Source organism: Brachycentrus maculatus, unplaced genomic scaffold (assembly GCF_059751285.1).
Source record: "Brachycentrus maculatus isolate JH-2025_06_01 unplaced genomic scaffold, ASM5975128v1 h1tg000322l, whole genome shotgun sequence".
Classification (NCBI taxonomy): Eukaryota; Metazoa; Arthropoda; class Insecta; order Trichoptera; family Brachycentridae; genus Brachycentrus; species Brachycentrus maculatus.
This window is the reverse complement of record NW_028281071.1, coordinates 545,187-567,488: the sequence shown is the minus strand read 5'-3', so window position 1 is coordinate 567,488 and position 22,302 is coordinate 545,187. Positions and strand designations below refer to the sequence as shown.

General features: G+C 31.3%; 1 protein-coding gene across 7 annotated transcripts in view; it reads left to right on the top strand.

Annotated features, from left to right (window-relative positions):
- Positions 1 to 4,129: 4,129 nt before the first annotated feature.
- tmod (tropomodulin) overlaps positions 4,130 to 22,302 on the top strand; it is a 119,489-nt gene continuing 101,316 nt past the window's right edge. For 6 of the 7 annotated variants that reach the window (XR_015838350.1, XR_015838348.1, XM_088268347.1 and 3 more), the window contains exon 1: positions 4,132 to 4,343. Coding sequence is in view for 4 of the 7 variants with exons in the window: in XM_088268347.1 (XP_088124473.1) it covers positions 4,266 to 4,343 (78 nt within the window). In the remaining 3 variants the exon portion in view is untranslated. Of the gene's footprint in view, positions 4,344 to 22,302 lie in introns of all 7 variants that reach the window. The other variant, XR_015838343.1, reaches the window with a different exon arrangement.

The window sequence follows — 22,302 nt, the reverse complement described above, 5'->3', positions numbered from 1 at the left end:
AAGAATCGAACTAAGGACTTCACAATGGATTAACAGAAGAAACCAAAACAAGGATACTGACAAGTTGCTTATTTGAGGTAAAATAAATTAAAATCAGACATTTGCACATTTACTTTTACCTATCTCCACAAGTTTACGCCAGCTTGTGTTGTATGTACAATGTGTGTATTTATAAACATATTTCACAATAAATAAATGCCTGATAATGGAATTTTAAATATGGGCACCTGGTTAAGAAAAGTAATTTTTTACATTTGCACTCTTTTATCGGGTAAATTGATATAAAAAATACTTTTAGTGTTGAAATCTATAAAGAAATAAGGATTAAACAAGGTTTTAATGATAAATTTTATATAAAGAGTAAAACTAGCTACAGTTGATTGTAAGAAAAATAAACAGTGTGTGATGTCATTATTTCTTTCGACCATAAGAATTCGAAATGCAAGACTCGCTGTCCCAGTTACCATAGAGTCTATGTACCCATTTTACGAATTTTGTACTGCAAGCGGAGAACCTGCGGAAACTTGGCATTGCTACCAACTTTTTAAAACCATTTGTATGTGTGTAAGGATGGAATGCGTTCCAATTGAAAGTGATTAAGTGAAATTAAAGAAATAGTGTTTAAAAACAAATAAAAACAAAAATATTTTTAGAAATACAGCCGTATTATTATGTACAGTATTTTTATACATTATAAAAATATATTTAATTTAATTAACGATTGTTACTGCCATCTGTTGACCTGTTGACATAAATTATTTTAAAATTTAGTTTGAAAACATACCTTATAGATGGCGCTAGTAGTATTTAACTAAAGTAACCGCTACTGGCTGAGTGGCGATTTCGCAAAGAAGTTTCAAAGTTTTCCATAAAAGCCAGTTATAGAAGTTGCTGTAATTGAATTTTGCTTAAAATTACAAAATTCAACAAATTATACAAAGATACATTCAACATTGTATTGCACGCGTCAACGAAAGAATTGATTTTGTTCCAAATAGGCCAAACATTGTTATTTTTTAATCTACATTAAGACATGAACATTTAAACAAACTTTGTTTACAATTTTGTCACTTTTGTCACAGTTCTCACGGAATTTATTTCAACGCGTACGAAGTAATGTATCTGCGAATACAATTTATTAAATTAATTGCTTGCCTGTTTAACATACATAATATGTATTACAATTATATGTTCATATGATTTACATCGCTGAGACGTATTTTGCTTGAGTGTTGTCTTGAATAATTTCCTTTGATAGATCAGTAAAAAAGGCTCTTCAGTTAGGCCTCTTTAACATATTTTTATCCTCAAGTTTCACACAATATAATTATATTTGTACCCATTTTGTAGCCGACCGTCCTGGCCATTATACTACGGAGGCGGACAGGCCGTTCTGGAGGTCCCGGGTTCGATTCCTAGGGAAGTTCAAATAAATAAAAGTGATTTTTTTACCCTTCTATTTATTCAATATAAAGTGATCGTTTAAGCCAGCCAAATCCAGGTTGTAAGCCTCGGGATGTTTAGACTTCCATCTTCTTTCATATAAAAACAACAATAGATGTTTCATATCGAGTTGCGACACCTATAATGCGATAATTTATCGATAGATGAAACTAAAATACTTTCAGGTGATCCAGTAAATTAAAATTGTCCGGGGTAATTTTCACTCCTCTAATTTTAGATTTTCACAAAATTTCAGAAATATTATATGTAAAACCTCCACCTTTTGAGACTTCCGTTCTTGTCAGAGAGGAGAAGAATTTTAGAATTAATGTTTAAAAAATCATTATTCAGATCTAAAAAATCTGTAGATTTCAATTAAATTTCAGTAGACAAAAATTAAATATTAAAACATAAAAAAACTGAAAGATTTCGGTCCGGACGCGAGGCCTCCTAAGAACGGTACTTAATAATGGTACGTACATATCGTTAATCATTACTTATTATCAACTACAATCTAAAAAAAGAATATTCATGACAGATGTTGAGATGATTTTTTTTATTAATTAGACAGAATGACGTGGTAAAGGATGACACATGCTAAATACACAATTTAAATGAAATTCACCAACTACTCGCTAATATAAAATTAAAAAGAAATTATGGAGAAAAAACGTTTATATTAAATTTACATAGTAAAATATTGCTTTTTATAAAGCATTAAACGTACATAAACTATTTTGATTATAAAGGCGTTATATTTGTGATTGATTCACAAAAGTATTCGATTTTCAGATAAAATATCACGAAACTAAATACTTATAAGTATGTATACTTACGAGTATGTTAGGTTGCAAATCTTTACATTCACACTTGAAAGATGCTAAAAGATCCAGAAAATCATGATCTGCGAAGAAAAATACCTTACAATTTTTTTCAAAGGTAGACAAGAAAAAGTTGCCATAATTGACAAGTAAATCCTGGAACTAAAAAAATAGTGCTCCATAAGAAGAATCGGTAGAAATTAAAGGTTCTCTACAGAAAAACCGTGAAAAAATTCGACTTTCGTAACAAATTTGTAATACGCTTTAATTTGATTGTCAACCTCTTCCTCTCTTAATATACCTGTTGATCTGTTGTTGTTGAGTGTTAACCAAAAGTCACAAGTCATAAGATGGCACAGATGGATTGTCGAGGGTGATTTTCCGCAAAATCAATTCAGTCAACATTTATTTATCGGACGCCAAGCGGCCGTATTATATTTTTAAACTCAATTAAATTTTATGTGACTTATAAAAATCCGTGAAACAACATGCACACTATAACGTTCACAATATTAAGATTTAACAAGTTCGTCCGTCGAAATATGTCCGCCAAAGCTATTTTATTATTTTTATTGATTTTTAATTTATATTTACAATAAAAAAATAGCCTTTTAGTAATATGAAGTGATGTGTAATAATACACTGGTTTTTTCCCTTACGGTTTCGTCACTCTTCGTATAATATATTTTTAATTTTTTTAATTTTTGCAATATTTCACTTTTTGATGAAACCAATGCTTTGCAAAGGACGGTAACAATAATACTATTGTTGTTATATAATTTTTTGACATCTCAATATTGATGAAGAAAAATATGGAAGTCTACGTACGTTATTGTTGTTGGTACTTCATAGGTTTATGATAAGTATGTATATTCTCTCACTGTTATATTTTGTTTACCAATTCTGCCATAGTGAGTTTATTTGTGGATTTTTGGTGGATGAGAAATTAAATAGCAAGAAAAAGGAAAAGAGGAAGAACCCTAAAGTTGTGGAGCGACTATATCCAAGTATCTCAGAACAAAGAACTCTTCTAAAAGGTAAAACGCAATTAAATAAGAAAACAACCATGACTGAGGATCATGACCTCCCAGCGACCTCTGGTTCATCCGGACGGAGAGAGCTGATACATTAGATGCTGCTGAGATGTCACGATCTTCGAACATAAGGGCCAGCTCTTATTTTATGGCTTTAATCATTTAGAAGAGTTCTAAATAAAATAAATAAATGATTAAAGCTGAAAATTATTAAATAAAGATATTATTTTATTTATTGTTTCGGCATTTACTCTGTGGTAAGACATATTAACTCGTAGTTATTATTCTGACTTGAAGATGGAAGTTTAGCTTCTGAAACTAGTACCTAGTCATAAATAAATAAACTCAAGTGGTATACAAACAAGTGTTTCCTTAAATTTTAAGATATTATTTATTGATTCGGCATTAACTTTTTGGAATGTCATGTTAATTTTTTTTATAATTAAATACTTGTTTAACCACTGAATGAAGTGGTTATACAAGTGTTTAATTATAAAAAAACAAGATGTTACAATTTACAGTACCTTTTAGATATGTAGGTAATATATTTTCATCTGGAGGGTATTGGAATTTCATGAATGGTAAACCCATTTTCATCATTGAAAAGTGATGTTTTCCACGACTGCGAATGAATTATCACCGTCGTCTTTTGCGTCCAGAAGACCCGGGACTTACTGGGCACTCGAGAAGCGAACAGATCGTCCATTAGGGCGATCTGCTCATCCGCTGGCCAGTGCAGGCGCGCGATACGGAATGATAAAAGTTCCAACGCGTCCCGTGACGTCACGCGGAGCGCCCATCCGCGCTTGTCGGTTGGCAGGGAATTAATTTTAGCGCAGCCAGTCCGCCGCGGCCGCCCGCCACACACGCAGCGCGCACCGTATTCTGTGTCAGTGCAACTCCGCAGCCGCGAATAAAAAAAAGAGGCGCCGAACGTTTTGAATTTTCGAATCTGTGAAAAAGCAACATGGCGGAAACAATCGAGGAGTCGTACGAGACTGCTGTCACCCGAAAGGTGGTGAGGACCAGTCTCAAGATCCAAGAGGTAATACACCAGATCCGGTTATTTTGTCGGGGCTATTTTTAAATGTGTAGGAAGAATAGGGAATTGTTTGACAGACGTATGATTTTCGCGGGACGGGTTACGTATGCGCTTCAAAAAGACCGCGCGACGGACGTGGTCCGCACGAGGGAAGCGCCGAGCGGGAAAACATCGCGTCCGAGCGCGCAAGTACCTACCTACGTCCGAAGCGGCCCCTGCCCAGGGACAGGAAAACACGCTGATTTATGCTGTTCGGTGAATAAGATGGAAAAATAAGTCTGAATAACAGGATTAAATACATATATTTAACGTTTAACGTTTATATTTTGAATATTGAAAACATTAACTTTGTCGACCAGTGTGAAATAATTATTTTGAGAAATAAAAAGACTTTATTTTTTGATCCACTCACATTTTTATTGAAAACCAACTAGTTTCGTCAACAACCTGTTGCCCTCTTCAGGGTTTATTTTATGACTACTGTCATCATCAAGTATTTCAAATACTTGACCAGTCAGGTCCGGAGTCTGAATAGTCGTTGTTTATGTATGAGAAGATGTATGAATTTGAAAGAGGTGAATTGTGTTCAAAAACAGATTGGTATGGCGTTCTATTCTCTCTGTTTACCCCTAAAAAACGGCGTGATGGTTAATTAGTTAGTTTGTTTTTAATAATTATATGTTAAGTACGTATTTAATACTTTCATACTTGAATAATAGATATTAAAACGACTTTACATAATTTTTTTCGGATCCAGCATTAAATGTGAAGTATTGAAATTAATAATTGCATTGTTTTCTGTGTATTTTATTGTCATACTAAATTTAATATTATTTGAAACATTCTTGAAAGATATATAAGAATTTTATTTTTTGCCAATGGATAAGCGATGTACAATATTTTATACGCTTTAAACTCTTGTAATAGCTACTTAGATATTTTTAGACACTAAAAATTACTGATTCTCTAGCAACCATATCAATAACTAGGGGTGTGTTTAGTGTTTATGATAGAGTAACGTATGTATTGATACCAACCTGAAAACCGAGTCTATAAAACTGAAAAATGCAACAACAAAATGTCAGGTGCATTAACAAAGAGACCGGAAACAAAAACCACGTGCTGCGCTAAAGAAATGTGTAGGTGTTAATTATTTATGTATGGGTAGATGGATATTTTTATTTTCATTAGTAGACGATGTGTGTACAAATTTTTAATATTACATCATAAATTTAATTAGCTTTGATGATTGGAATATTTCCTCTATATATTTACTGAATTAAGCGAGTCGCATTTTGAAAGGAAGATTTTCTACACAATTATTTCATCGAAGTCACAAATGTGACTAAGTAATGATAACATTAGACACTTTGTAATTGCTTTGAATGAAATTGTAACGATACAGTGTACATACAAAGTTGTGTAGATTCTCAAACGTTAATTCGATGCGTGTTTGAAGCTTTAGCCTACCAACTCCAAAATCTAGTGTTTTGAAATACTAATGACGTACTTCTAACCCTAATTCGCACCCAATGGTGCATAGGGCACTGCATCGTATTAACGCAGTGTTATCTTGATCGCTACTTATATGAAGGCAAGGTGATTACTCCTGCACTTCAGGGGCTAGTCCAGAGTAATATTAAATAGGCATTAGAGTGTAAAATCACTAATATTTATTTTCACTCCACCCCCTGAGAATCGAACCCAGGACCTTCAGCGCGGTAGCTTAACACGCTAACCATTATACTACGAAGACGGACAGAGTGATGTATATATAGACTTTCAATATATTATGTATTTTTATGTACAAGACATATTTCATTCGAAAGTGTTAGTTTTCATTTTGTGTATTAGAATCGCTAGGGATTTATCGACTTATAATCCGGTTTCAAAATATGGATGTTTAATAATGGGCTGAATAGTGAAGGAAGCCAGCCAAACGCCAGGTCATTAGTCCTGGGATTCTCAAACTCACTTTCATAAAAAAAAACCTTAGATAATTCATTTGAAGTTGAGAAAACTATAATATAAAAAAAACATTAATCTAGCAAAAATCCATAATTTTTTAAACGAGCTATTCACAGACAAATATATGATGTCCATTAAAAAATCTGCTGTGTATAAAGATTATATAAATGTACTACTTGGTTGTTGAAGTAAAAAATATTATTGTTCTGAATATCTCTACGAAAACACAATGTTATACGAGTACAGACGTGCAGTAAACAGAAGTCGATGCCAATATACCAGATACACTGTCCACTGTTCATCCGGTGGGCTAATATATGAACCAAAAAATATTTACTGCATTCATATCACATGTAAAAATAACCTATTTGACTTAAATGAGATTCATGTTGTTATTTGATTCGATATATGTATTTTTGGACACTCCATATTTGCGAAATATGCCTCTCTATGCTGTTAAAACTAATCGCATTTCCAGAGTTAAAATAAGCTTTCCTCAGAGATTAATTTATTGAACTATAAAATATATATCTCATTTCCCATGGCTGTATCTACCTATCGAAAAATCGGTGTCACCTGCAACTTGCATACATAAACAAAGCTACATAAATAAATTCTTTTAAAGATAATAATTTATGTCGGTATTAATTTTGAATGTAAATTCAGCTGAGCTACCGGTTCCGCTATCATCAATAACCTGTTATAAAATAATTGCCCTTAATACAAGGTATCTTTAACTTGGTAAAACTGTATTTCTGGCGGTCTAACTATGACCTAAAAAATAATTTTGTAAAAATATTTTTTGTTCAATCCCTATATCTACTTTTCTTTTTCATTGTCCACATGCTATAAGCGATGATTTTGAGTCATACAATTTTGGTTGAATAAAAAATCACACGAAGTTTAGTCTAATATTGATGCTGCTAACCAACAGAGTGCAGCTATATTGTAGTTATATTCAACCAGAATTGATGAAATACTTGTACAACAAAAAATGATCTAAAAATATAAAGCTTTTTGTATTTTGAACCATGGTCTATCATCCAAAAACGGTCTTATTTTTGACAATTTCATTTTCTTGAATTGATATAAAATTTGCATATTTACGAATTTTTGTTTGAAATTTCTTTTGAATTGAAATATCTTGAGAAGTCGATTTTTTAACTTCGGTACATGAAAACGTCAAAACGCAGATGCAGGCTACCCAATGTAAACATACTTTCTTTTTGTACATTAATATTTTCTGTTATCTTGATATTTTATTTTTTACTTGTTTTGAAGAAAAATCGCAATTTTTAAGGAAATTTTCAAGGTAACTATCAGCATTCTAACACATTTCAAGTAAATATTTTAGTAGCATTATGTATAGGCCCGTTTACCATAAACTTTTGCATCAGTTTGTAGTAAATATTACATTTCTAAGGACAGTTTTTACATATGAAATCCTAAATTCAAACTCTCATTTCTTTGAAAAAAACTACGAGAAAGTTTGAACCGATGAACACTAAAGAATGATAAAAACAATTCTAAGAGGCATAACGTGTTATGATGCAGATAGTAATTTGCTGTAATGCTCATTTCTTACCACATTTTTGTCCGTGCGTATCGCCTGTATATTTAGTGCAAAAGAAGGTAATTTCAGATAACGCATTTCCGCTCTTGGAATGAGTTTCTAGAGACATCGCAGTGAGCGTAATATAAATTCGATTGCACAATACTGTTCCGTTCCGCAGCGGACTTGCGGGCACTGATTCGGATAACATATTTCAATCTGTTGCAATGCTAAACTAAACATTATTATTTGCAGTCGCTCATTTGCCATCTTGAAATGGACCGCGAGACACGATGATGCGCTAGATTTATTGGGAAACTTTTCCCTTTTACAAATAGTCTGGCTAAAATATAGTCGATTCGTATGATTACAAAATGTCGATAACTCCATTCCTATTAAAAAATTATGCACACGTTAACACTAGTTTAATAGGTTGATTTATTTTTAATGATATATTTTAATTTAACAAATATTAGCAAACAATACATTTTATAGGTTGTAGGTTTTAATGATATGGAAGGTTTAAATCGATTAAGAACAATGAGTTCCAGACCATGCTTCATAAAAAAAACACAATGCCATGTGAGATGTAGTAAAAGGACTGATTTTTTTTTATATATATACGCTAAATGTTTTACAGTAGTATGTAAATTTATAGCACGAAATTATTAATATTAATATATGTGTTCTTCACAAAACGAAATATTTACATACATATCTATAGATATCATAGAAAAACACGCTATTAAAAAAATACTCTTTTTTTCCATAAAACAAAAAAGTTATGGAAAATATATTACCCACTTAAATTTATAAAAGACAAAACAGTCAAAAATTTAAAGACATGTTAAAAGAAAGTACATATTATTTAACTTATCTTCGCGGAAATGTACGATAAATATCTATTTTTCCATGCACCAAATAAATACAAACAAATATTAATTCATCGATTACGTTTATGAACGGAATTCGTGAGAGCGTTAGCATAATACACAACATGCTCCCATCACAGCCTTCCGTACTGCATACACTATACACTACAATGTACGTATATCGGAAACCGTTTTTCTGGTGTCTTCAGAAATCTTCAACTGAATAAAATTAAGCGTTTAAATTACAATTAAATGTAACTATATAAAAGTAGTTTACAAAAACAAAGAACTATTTGTGAAAATATTAATATTTTGGCTTTTACAAGGTTTACGATATGTCGTTGACTGGTTTAAGTGATCACCTTCTGAACTACTATATTCACCATCCTACCCGTGATCAAACAACCACAATATTAAAGCTTTTGAGTTCACTACAAAAATTCGAAAAATTGGATGTAATTCCCATATTATAAATCAATAAATATTCGTCTCTGTTGAGTTTGAAAACTCTTTATCAATGCTTTGGGATTGACAATTGGAATATTAACGATATAACTAACTAACTAACCAGCACGCCACTTCCCCGCAGGGGTAGGCAGAGAGAATCGAACGCCACACCACTGTCTTTGCAAAGATACATACCCGACCCGGACGCTTTCAAGTATTATATTCGACATACCTGATTGTGCAAAGTTTTCTTCTGACTTCCTCTGCTAAAATGAATTTATCTATAAGTTACATGTAAAATACAATAAAAACAAAATGTTTAACATAACTGAAGTTCTAAGTATTGTGATTTCTCGGTGTTTACATATATTTCGATTGAAATGTTAGGATTTAACTTGTATTTTCTGTAAAAAATACAACATTTAGTATTTGAAAATAGAAATCTTTCGGCAGTAAGCGTGATTGACTGAGCTATAAACGAGTCATTGCATTTGAAAAACATTTTTTAATCAAGTAAAATGTTCGTTTGATTACTTTTCTTTCGGTTGAATGCAAACTCGGTGTTGTTTATCCCTTTCTGCGGTCTACCTACTTGCAGACCGGAACGTCGGATATGTGGGACGAACCGGACAGTTGCAGCGGCCACATCAGCAGTTAGCGGTGTCCAGAACCGGTATTGTGTCGTGTTTGGTGCCCTTAATTATTTGGGATTCTGATGAAGAGTTTGACATCGAAAGAAATAAAAATCAAAGAAATAAAATCTGTAAAAATAACAACCAATAGTTTGATTGAACTTCAGAAATCTGTGATGATTTCAAGGAAACGATGCAAATCTTTCGTCAAATAAATATGTAAATGAATTTAATAAATAAACGACTTTTAAAAGAAAACATTACCTTGCAGGTTGAATGTATTGTTTCCAATGTATAATGTGATTTTTTTGTAAAAAAAAAAATACTTGGTAAAAAATACTGTTTCTTAAAACGTATAGTGAGACATGTTTTGATTGATTCAGTTTTATAACACCCTATTGTGTTTGATAATGGTATTGAATACATCGAAACGTGTGCCACAATGGATTTTAAGAAATAGTTTTTACCAAGAAAAATTGATTTCTAAAAATGGAAAGATATAACTACAAAGTGACTGTCGAATCAATTAATGATTTTTATTAACATGTTTTCAATTTCTGTTTTCCCCTTTGAAAAAAAGGTGTTCTCTATCCGTTTATCTAATTGCAAAATTCACTTGTAAAAGAATAAGATTAAGAATAATTAAGAAAAAATAAATAATTAATATTCTTTCTCTTAATTTTTCTTCGTATTTCCACAAAACCAGATTTTCGGATTGTCACAGTCTAATATGACTGAGTTTGATAAACATATATTTGTTTGAACTGAGTATTATGTAAATTGAATCATTTATGTCTCATACTTCATGACCAAACTGCATCAATCAATCAAACTATCTATTATTCACTTCACTTCAAACCCTTATCCGCACCCCAATAGGGCACTGCATCATATAAACGCAGTGTTATCTTGATCGTTAATACATGAAGGAAAGGTGATCAGCCATCCGCTTCAGGCACCAGTCCAGTGTAATATTGAATAAATATTAAAGTGAAAAAAAAACTACTATATTATTAGATTAAAACGAATATTTTTAGCTTTTCCACTTTATTTTAATTTGACCAGCGACCGGGTTTCGTCGTTACCGACATCATCAGACTGGTCTGATGATGTCGGTAACGACGAAACCCGGTCGCTCGTCAAATTAAAATAAAGTGGAAAAGCTAAAAATATTGGTTTCAATCTAATAATATATTCAAAATGCAATTCCATCACGAAGTGTCAGTGGATAATATAAATCTATTAAAAAAACTACTATTAGATCAATATCAGTCAAATGAAAACATGATGTTTCAATGAATTAAGAATATCTGCCACATGCATACATTATCGCACTTCGTTTGTACTGTTTCCATGTCCCTTTGTCATTTAGTGGTATGCATAGTGACAAACTAGTGTCAGTGGAGAATTTTGACTGTGACTGCCAGCAGTGGTGGATTGTGAGATATGTTACATACTCGTATAAGAGAGTATAATGTGTTATGTTATAACACACATCACAGATCACAGACCGACTCGGCAACACCAGCTAACTGTCTAGTAACGTATAAATAGTTCGTCCATCTTCGAGCGAACTCAAAAATTGTGTGAAGACATCATTTTATGCATGTAGAACAGTGAACAGTCACAAGATGTTTACTTTAAGAAATTTGAATGAACGATGGAATTCAAATAAAAAGATAAATATCTCAAAAGACGTCTAATATTTATAACTCTGTCATTGTCTGGTATAAGTGATCACCAGTGGCGTGTACAGAGTTTTTAATCAATGTAGGCAGTAGAGTTGGGTTAAGGATAAGGCATAGTAAGCACTGGTCGTGTTTCTATATGGAACACGAGTAATCCAGGGTAGGCACTATTTTTCTGTCTATATAGACGGCACGGCGCTGGTGATCACTGTAACATTTATTATTTTATCAATAAAAATCCAAGCAATATGAATTTTTTATCATGGACATTATAGTGATGGTTACATATCGCTCGCTCCTTTTAAGAACGTCATAAATAAAAAAAACTTGATTTTTCAGGAGAACGTTTTTAAAGTTTAAAAATATAATACAATGTATTAAAAATAAACATCAAGCCACTTATTGAACTTTTTACTGTGTAACAGATCTTTTTAGGTAAAATCTGAAGGTTTTTTCTCCATTTCAAAAATATTTAGTCTATTTAAAAAAAATTAACAATACCTTTTCTTCAAAAGGCAGAAACAATACTTTCTGCCCTGTAGCGGGTAAATATTGAGTTGAAAATATGCCTCTTTTGCTGGGATATAGAATATTTTCTGGGCATTCCGAAAACATGCACAACTGAAAATTTACGATTTTTGATTTATGACGTTCTTGAAAGGAGTGGGCGATATCACCAAATTGGCCTTCATTATGAATCATCCATCGGTTAACCTTCGCAAATTTTACAATGTTATGTGATTAATGGGTAGATACTAAGTAACATATAATGTGCTCATTTTACATACCCTACATTCGTTTTCTTTATCTTTACGCTTTGTGAAGTCGTGCCAGTATTTTTCACATTGCGCCATGTTTTCAGTAGACATAATGTAAAATGAAGAACGGTAATAAGATACAATCTCTCAATGCTGTTTTCTGAACGCAATATTTTATATGAGACAAAGTCCATGTCTTAAAGTGCTTCAATTCTCAATTGTTGTATTTCAAAAAAGAAAATTAAAATAACTGATTTTCGACATCTCAACAAAGATGAAGAAGAATATGTAAGACTGGGTATTTACAGGGCTTGCGACCATCATCGGCTTGGTTAAGTTATCACTTTACACACGTGTAACACCAATTCACCAATTCTACCCACGATTGAGAATCGCACTGCTCAATTTTTGAGACTTCTAGTAAAAAATAACCAGATTTGTGAAAAAATATTTGGAAACACTCAAAATGTTGTAAATACAATAACTGGTCAAATTATAAGCTATATAAAAAATACTATTTTCAGGCGGGTTTCAAGTATGTGAATTTAATCCAAAATTCGGACCTTGCATACAAATAAAAGAGTCTTTGCTTAATAAAAGCTTTTCCTATTCCAACATACATGGCTTTTGTGAACTCTCGTGTACCGTGTCATAAGTTTGATCAAAATACATATCTAGGAGTTCCAAAAATTGAGTAGTGTGGTTTGTCAATCATGGTTAGAATTGGTGAATGTTTACACGTATGTAAAGTGATCACTTAACCGAGCCTCTGACGGTCGTAAGTCCTTTAAATGCCCAGACTTCCATATCCTCCTTCATATTTACTAATATGTCAAAAATGTAAAAAAATATCTACTGAGCTGATATAACCCAGATTTGTAAACAAGTATTTGGACAAACTCAAAACGTTGCAAATAATAAATGTTTAAAGTGTTTTTTAGTTTGTTTTTTGTTTATTTAATTTTTTAGGTTATACCATTTTCTATGAGAAAAAAACATGTTAATTTGACCACTCAACGAAATATCTAATAAAGTTTATTGTATTTCTATACTAGGTTGAGATAAGTTTTATCGATAAAATTACGAAAGGTGTTTTGAGATGGTTAGAGCACATGGAACGAATGAGTGGAGAAAAAAGAATAAAACAAAATTATAAGGCGAGAACAAAGCAAGATCGAGGAAAACTTAGCATGATGACGTATTTCAAATACATGAATGTGGTATGTATCCCCATACATACCACATTATATATCCACATACATCCCCCCCGGGAAGCATGATTTGCAAAGACATAATGATATATGTATAAATTTTCTTTATTTAAAAAGCAGAATATAACATACTAAATTGAGATTACAAGTTGTTTGTTAACTTTCATTAATAATAAATTTTATTTATTAAATATTATTTTATTTTTCAAATACGCCACCTAAATATAAAACGGTCTTTATTCTGAGCTGAGCTACACAAAAATAAGTATGTAAAACACATTTATTTACTTAACTTTTATTACGACAAAATAAAAACACTACCAGGATATCATAAAAAAACATATTATATTCGCGTTAAACAAATATGTATTTTGGCGAAGAAATCGCGCACTGATATATAAAATAAATACGTATAATCATAGTGGAATACGACTTTTATACAAAATGTAAGAGTAAAGACATAATATAACTTACGTTATAATAAATAATAAGTAGAGAATCATATGCGTCTCTTTAGGCCACCTGTTACTGATGAATAACGGCACGTTTTCGTGTCGTAGCTAAGACCAAGATTAATTCGAATGAATTAATAAAAGTTACAGCTTTCTGGCAGAATTTTTTATATCGTAATATAAATGAAAATAAAACAGTACGCAACATAAATTTCACCGCTTTCTTTGACATACAAATGCGCGAAACCCAATCATTTATACAGTTTTATTTTATTGTATATTATTGTATTGTACATACAAGGATAGTGATTGCGAAATTAAAATGATGCAGTAAAGAAGTTTTATATAAATATACAGTCGTATAAAAACACATTTATAACTAACTAACAAACTAACCATCACGCCGCTTCCCCGCAGGGGTAGGTAGAGAGAATAGAACGCCACACCACTCTGTCTTTGCAAACATTATTCGCTTATTCCAAGTTCATGCATCTTCTCATGCATACCCGCCGACTCTAAAAATAAGTGTTTGGTTTTAATATATAAATTAGAATTGACTTCTACAAATTAAACGCCAAATCTATAAATACATTTATACTGTTTTGTATTTGTTAAAATTACCTACTGGTATCAGCATCCAATGGGGTATAGAATATAGGCATCGTACGCCACAGCGCATTTGTTCACTTGATAATAAATAAAACAAAAGCAAGGAGACCCGCAATAGGTTATTGAATCATAACTTCACTTAATTTTAGCACTAAAAACATATTGAACCAGTTTCACAAAAATGTATATACTTAAGTATGTACATGTTATCAGGATTGTTTTTCTGAATCAAAATAAGAAATTCTGAAAAAAATTACAAATATTTTTTTTGATTCGTCAGAATTTTGAGATTACTGGAATTGTATGTGTCGTGTCTCGAATTGGATTTGTCTTAATTTGGATGTATATTCATTTTTTTGTCGGGATTTTGATCGATTTTCTCTTGTTACAGTCGACTTCCATTCTTTGAAGATATCTTTTTTACTATGGTATTTATAAATAAATATTTCTTACATTAGAAGTTGCCAGATATTGACTGCTATTTATATCGAAAATAAAAGAAATATTTATGGCTACATTATTTTTTTACGGCTCTTAATTATTAATAAAAAAGTTGGACGAATCGATTCTCGATAGCCAATGTATATCCCATCATTAAGATGAAACAAAAATATAAATTTAAACTGCTCTAAATCATAATTTGTATGAAGTCATATTTTCCATTAAGTTCGAAAATAACATGTTAGTCGAAATCTAACGGAGAAAAGTATACCGCGAGGCTTTTCAACTACAGGGTGACTAGAAAATAGCTGAACACAATTTCGTGGAGGAATTATTTTACCAGTAAGAGATGATTCTACTCTAGGACTTAGATACAGTTAAATTAGTTTTTAATCATTACTTGGCAAATCAAATGAATACGAACATTATGCCATATAATTACTTTCGTAGATCTTATGATGTTTCCAAACAAATTGTATATAATTTTGTGGGGAAATATGTCTCTTATAACTCATCGCAAATATCGACCACATCTTAGCAGAAAAACGTACGTGGAATTAGTATTATTCGGATGTACATGGCTTAGCTATTTGCCTGATTGTTTGATATACGTATTTTGTCAAGTATTTTTTTCCTTTCACAACGATCATTTCGCCAATTTTCTATAGTGGTAGGCAGGTAGTATAGTTTAGTATGCTAAGTATTTTTAATGTTTGGCATATTCTCAGATGACTTTTTGAAAATATTTTTTACATTAAATTCTTTATATATTTCCTTGTTTTTCTTTCTTTATCTGAGTCTGATCATAAGAAAAAAGTCTCGAAAAATGTTAAAGCTTTGATAATAAAATGAACCAAATGAACTCTCAAACTGACACTAATCTAAGCATGTGACACATTGTAAGAAACGAGTACAGAATTTTTGCGCAAATAAAAAAAAAACTGGAAAGAGGTCAAAGAATTTACGAGCGCACTGTATTTTTCCGATCCGAGAAGCGAGCCAAAAAATGGCTTAGGGAATTTTTAATTATTAATATAAACATATCTGAGAAATTATTTATCTGGGTTAGTTGAAGACTTTAATATTAGTTATAATCTGTAATAAGGTTGAGCAATTTGTATTTATTAAATCTATTTGTAAAAAATAATCTTCAGAATGATTTAACGATAAGGCAATTCAACTAAAATGGTAATTAAAATGTATATTAAGATATATTTGAAGTGAGTTTTTCTTTTACTTCTTCTCAGATCCTTTATCCGCAGATAATGGTGCATAAGGTATCGGGTCGGATCGAAGTTTTATGATTTGAGGTTCCTTTTCATCCAATAATACTCGATGATAATGCGAAGAACTGAATTTAAGATAATTATTAAAAATAATACATATATAGATCATGGACCAATCAAACCAAGGTTTCTGTCACCTTTGTAAGCGATTTCTTCAGGTGGCCAAAACTTTGACAGGAATACGAGTATAGATTTTATTTTTAAACGATTTATCCCTAAAACAGTATTATGTATAATTACCTGTGACTGAACAATTCTTGTATCTATTTGATTAATTGTTAAAACAACACATGTATAAGAATTTTAATTTAAAAATATTAAAGCTATCAATAAAGTATTTCTTCGTTTAGTTGTCGATAGAACTTAAATAATTATAAATTAAACGATAAAAGAATTAATAATTTCAAAGGCACAAATATCTTAAATGCAGTTTTGTCTTTTTTTGCAAGTTAAATACCGTATTCAACATATTTTCAGCTGCAATTATATAATTATAGTAAAATTCATTAAAAAATGAATAGAACTGTCTGTGAACGGTTAAGCATTGCCACTAAAAAAAAACTGTAGACGTACTATTACCAGTACTATTTCGTTTTTCTGTAATTGAATTTATCTCACTATTCGGTTCAATGATGTCCATTAACGGTGAATGCATAATATTCAATAAATTATAATGCGGTTGACCGCAGTATGTCCTACTTGTTTATTGATAATACAAACATTTATTGAACAGGTTTTTTGCTGTTGAATGGGGATAGAAAATAATCATCAATCATAAATCGGCTATTATCATCAAAATGGGACTTTTTATTCCACTTCGAAGTATAGGTAGCTAGTAGTATGTTACATATCGCTCACTCCTTTCATCAACGTCAAATTTCAAAAATCGTCAATTTTCAGTTGTACATGCTTTCGAAATGCCCAGAATCTACTTTATTCCAGCAAAAGCGGCATATTTTTAACTTAATATTTACCCGCTACAGGGCAGAAAGTGTTGTTTTTGAATTTTGAATAAAAGGTTTTGTTTAATTATTTTTTGAAGTATACTAAAAATTTTTCAAATGGAGAAAAAACATTCAGGTTTTACCTAAAAAGATCTGTTGCACAGTGAAAAATTCAATAAGTGGCTTGATATTTATTGTGAATACATTTTATTATATTCTTTAACTTTCTCCTGAAAAATCAAGTTTTTTGATTTATTTCAATTGAAATAAATAATAAAAAATTAATATGTGTACAAATGTACTACATTTTTGGGGTCGCCTCCCAATTTGTGGTTTTTATGGTTTCTCATAAAAAAGTAAATTGAGCTCTTAGTTTGTAATTAAGATCAATAAGAATATTAGCAAGAAAGCGATTGCAGTTTTTACAATGAAAAATAAAACGGCAATTATGTATTTAGTATCCATTTTTTGTAATCAAATATCCCGGAGCGTCAGTGTAGCGTTTTATTTAGTAGAAAGCATAAAACCACAATGCCAAGAAAACAACATTAAATTCGAAAACAAATCTATTTGAACAAATTGTTTCTCGTCAATTATTGTATCTTTTTTATTTGCCTATCATTGCACTTACCAATTTTAAATGAAAAGAGATAAGTAATTTATAACAGGCAAGTACTGCCACTTCTGACCAAGAAAAATGTCGGACAGTAAGATTTGAAATTATTAAAAAATGGCGATAAAAAAGTGGAACAAGGTATAATTTTGTATTCATTTTAAATCAAACACAGATTTTTTAGTCTACTAAGTTGTATTTTATTAACAAAAACACATAAAAAATAATACTGTGACAATTGTTTCGCCTAGTTATGGCATTTTCAAACGAATGCACTTTGTCACAATATTATTTTTTTTATGTGTTTTTATTAATAAAATACAACTAAGTAGTCTCAAAAAATCTGTGTTTTATTTAAAATTAATACATATATTAAAATGGAGTTCTACAAATTAAACGCCAAATCAATAAATATATCATTTTTATTGTTTTATTTCTGATTTTTTTCAATTAAGTTTTTTTCGTTTCCTAATTTTATTAAACCCAACGCAGTAGCTATTATTATTTTCTTTCCCTTTTGATAATATGGAGTACTTATTACTAAAATTGCTTTTATAAAATGGTGATACACGGAAAGAATACAAGGCTGAGATAAACATGATCGATAAAGTTAAGGAAAGTGTGTCGAGATGGTTTGGGCATGTGAATCGAATGAGTAAAGAATGAACTAAAGTAAAATCAATTTATGAAGCGAATATAGTTGAGAATAAACGCAGAGAAAGACCGAGTTTAGCTTACTATGATCAAGTATTTCAAATAATTGAAAGTGGTCAAGTCAGGAATCGGAATAATAGGAGGGTGTGTATGAGGAGATGCATGAACGTGGTGAAGATTGTTTGAAAATACGTTGGTGTCGCGTTCTATTCTCTCTGCCTACCCCTGGAAGCGGCGTGATGGTCAGTTAGTTGGTTAGTTTAGCTTGTACTAGTATAAAAAAATTAGTTGACGGACTTAAAACTGCAGTGGTTTGGGTGATATTTTTGACTATTCTAAAAAACTATTTTTCATTGGTCATACAAAGGTACTTGTAATTTTAATCCATGGGTTGCACATTTATTTATGGTTTTAATAATAATGATCACCCGAATATCAATACATACTTATTTTGCGTTTTACTTTCTGTGACTTAAGCGCACATGATTTTATTTTGATTTTTTCGGGAATTGTACAGCTTTACATTTAAAAAAGTATATAATAAAACATAGTTAAATTAAAAATAAAAAACATTACATTACATTAACAAAAATATTTACATTAATAAAAAAAAAACCAATTAAACAATCCCACATTAATGTTATAATAACTATTAAAAAATTAAGAGATAAAAATTTAAAAAGAGTGGGAGTGTGTGTGAGGAAGAGAGTCAAAAGGTAAGGGTATGGTATAAAATTTTCACTCTTTTCAATTTTCACTCTTTAATTACTAAATGAATACTTTCAAAATACTATTACGTGTAAAACACTTAAGACGGACATTTGACAGTACTTAATTCTTAATTGTTTACATTTATTTTTAAACAAGCCATTTTGAAGATTTTAATTGTGCATCTTACATCACTGTTTGATTTTTATAAATAAATAATTATGCGTTTTTTCCTTTTTTTCGATATAAATGCGTTGTTTATTACATTACTAGGGGTGTTTGACCTAACATTTAGTAGAGGTCACCCAGAGAGCAGAAACAAGCAGAACGTTGCTTTATTTACTCTTGGACAAGAAAATATGTGCATAACTCAGAGATAGTAATCCGGGAATCTCGTTTCTTGAAAATAATTAGGTTTTTACGAACTAAGTTGTATAAATGATCAAAAAGATAATATAGAAGCCAAGTGTACGTGATTATCTTTATTTCAATAACAAGGAAGTGTCACAAGTTTACGTGATTATCTTTGTTTCAGTACTTACTTTTGATCTCTTAAAATGACCTAAGGGTACTTGTGTATAATTTATTCTTCTTCTTCTTCTTGGTGTACGTTGTTATCTTTATTTTTAATAACAAGGAAGCGTCACAAGTATAAGTGATTATCTTTGTTTCAATACTTACATTTGATATCTCAAAATGGCCTAAAGGGTACTTGTGTATAATTTATTATTCTTTTTTTTCTTGGTGTAGGCCTTGTGGCCTGTTTTTAAGGGGGATTAGCCTCCTGTGATGTTGATTCCCAGCTATCAATCGATCCCTTTACTGGTGTGCCCGGGAGTCGTCTACCTTGGGGTTGGCCATGAAGTGCGATTTGGGGGAGTCTGGATAGTTCCATTTTCCTCACATGCGCATACCATTGTCTTCTTCGTTGTCTTCCCCATCTATCGACATTTTCGATCTCGCATATTTCTCTTATCATGTTTGTGTTATAATTTATTACATGCAATTTTATTAAATTTAATATCACCCTGGACACTAGATTATCCCTCCTGTTCCCAACACAGATTCAAATAAAAACATATTTAATTAGCTAGAAGAAACAAAAGTCCACTAAATGATCTATAAACCTTGTACATAATAAGCAAGGTAAATAATAAATGCAATTCCAATCTTAAAAAAAAATCACCCTGGACTGGTACAAGAAGCGCAGGGCTGATCATCTTGCCTTTATGCAATTGACGATCAATATAACACTGCGCAGCCACGATGCAATGCCCTATGCACCATTGGGTGCGAATAAGGGTAAAAAATCTTATTACTGTCATGATTTTTTTCCAATTTAATGTTATAAATTTTTCAGCATTCTACATTCTCGCATGGGTTTTTGTCAAAATTTGAATTTGAGAATCAAAAAACAAATTAAATTGTCAAAACTTCTAAAACGTCTAGAAAACGCAGATTATTTATGGTACTAGATTGATATATTATTTATTAAACAGCTCGCTGTCTATGAGCCGGTCTTCTTGTTGACACATAAATGTGCACATAAAAATTCCTCTCGCAATTTATAGATCTTTCGCTTTTCTAAACCGTGACCTATATTTTCAAGAATTAGGACAAAATTAGCAATTACTATAATTTGTGCACACATTATGCGTGTGTACAGCCTACAGCCGGAACGATAGTCATATGTTAGGAACCAACCTTGACATTATCGCTACATGTGCTTTCTATATTTTAAATTAATTTTATCGTTTTTCTGATCCAATTTGGCACAGAAAACATGTGGATATTATATGGTTATAAATACATCACATCTATATATAACATTTGTGATAGATTTTAAATTACATGTCCGTGGTTCTAAGACACTACTTATATCTGATATCATATATCGCACACTCCTTTCAACAACGTCATGTATCAAAAATCGTCAATTTTCAGTTGTGCATGTTTTCGGCATGCATAGAAAATGTTCTATATCCCAGCAAAAGCGGCATATTTTTGACTTTGTATTTACCCGCTACAGGGCAAAAAGAGTTGGTTTTGCATTTTGAAGAAACGGTATTGTTTAATTATTTTTTTTTTAATAAACTTAATATTTTACGAAAGGAGAAAAAGCCTTCAGGTTTTACCTAAAAAGATCTGTTGCACAGTAAAAAGTTCAATTAGTGGCTTGATATTTATTTTTAATAAAAAATTTTATATTCTTAAACTTTAAAAACGATCTCCTTAAAAATCTTTTTTTTATGTATGACGTTGTTGAAAGGAGTGAGCGATATCTATCTATTAGATTGTCTGTCCAGTACCTTCTACCGCTTTCTTTAAAAATCCAGGTTTTTCAGATCTTTTTGTGACGAAACTCTTACCTTCTCTTTAAACTGCTAAAGTAATCTTCAGTGCGACTATGGAAGGGGAGGGAGATAGGCCATCAAGGATTTCATCAACTGCAGATCAAATATCATTTAAATATTCATTACAATACCATATTTTATCATTTCGATGAATTATATACATATAGATTATAATTACGTAATCGCAAACACTGTTGCGTGTTATTAATATTGAAAATTAAAATATATATTTATATCTGTGAAAAAAAGGTGCCGGAACGCCGTTCCACCGCGTTACCTACATCCTGAAAAAGTCCTGATATTAGCTATTGACATCGTGAAATTCCGGTTAAAAGTTTTATGATCTCGGTACGATGATGAAGAAGAATCAATTTTCCTAAAATGCTCTTTTAACCTAACCCTTGAAAGTGTTTATTCCCTCTGTGAATGCCTCTCAACGCATGATGCATATATTAAAGTTATATTTATATCATCTCATTTACTTCATGGTAATACTTTGACCCTATGTACGAGTGAAGTTGCATGTTGATCTCACTTAACAATTGCCTTGCACAAATACCGTTAGCGATAAATCGGATTCATTTATTAAAGGTGTCTCAACTTGATATGAAACATCTATCGTTCCTCTTTATATGAAAGAAGTGGAAGCCTGAGTATCCCAAGGCTTACAACCTAGCTTTAGGCTGGCTTAAGCGATCACTTATTTATTTACTTAAGAATTACTATTCGTATCGTTTGCATCCATAATGCGAGTGGGAAACGGTGTTACTATC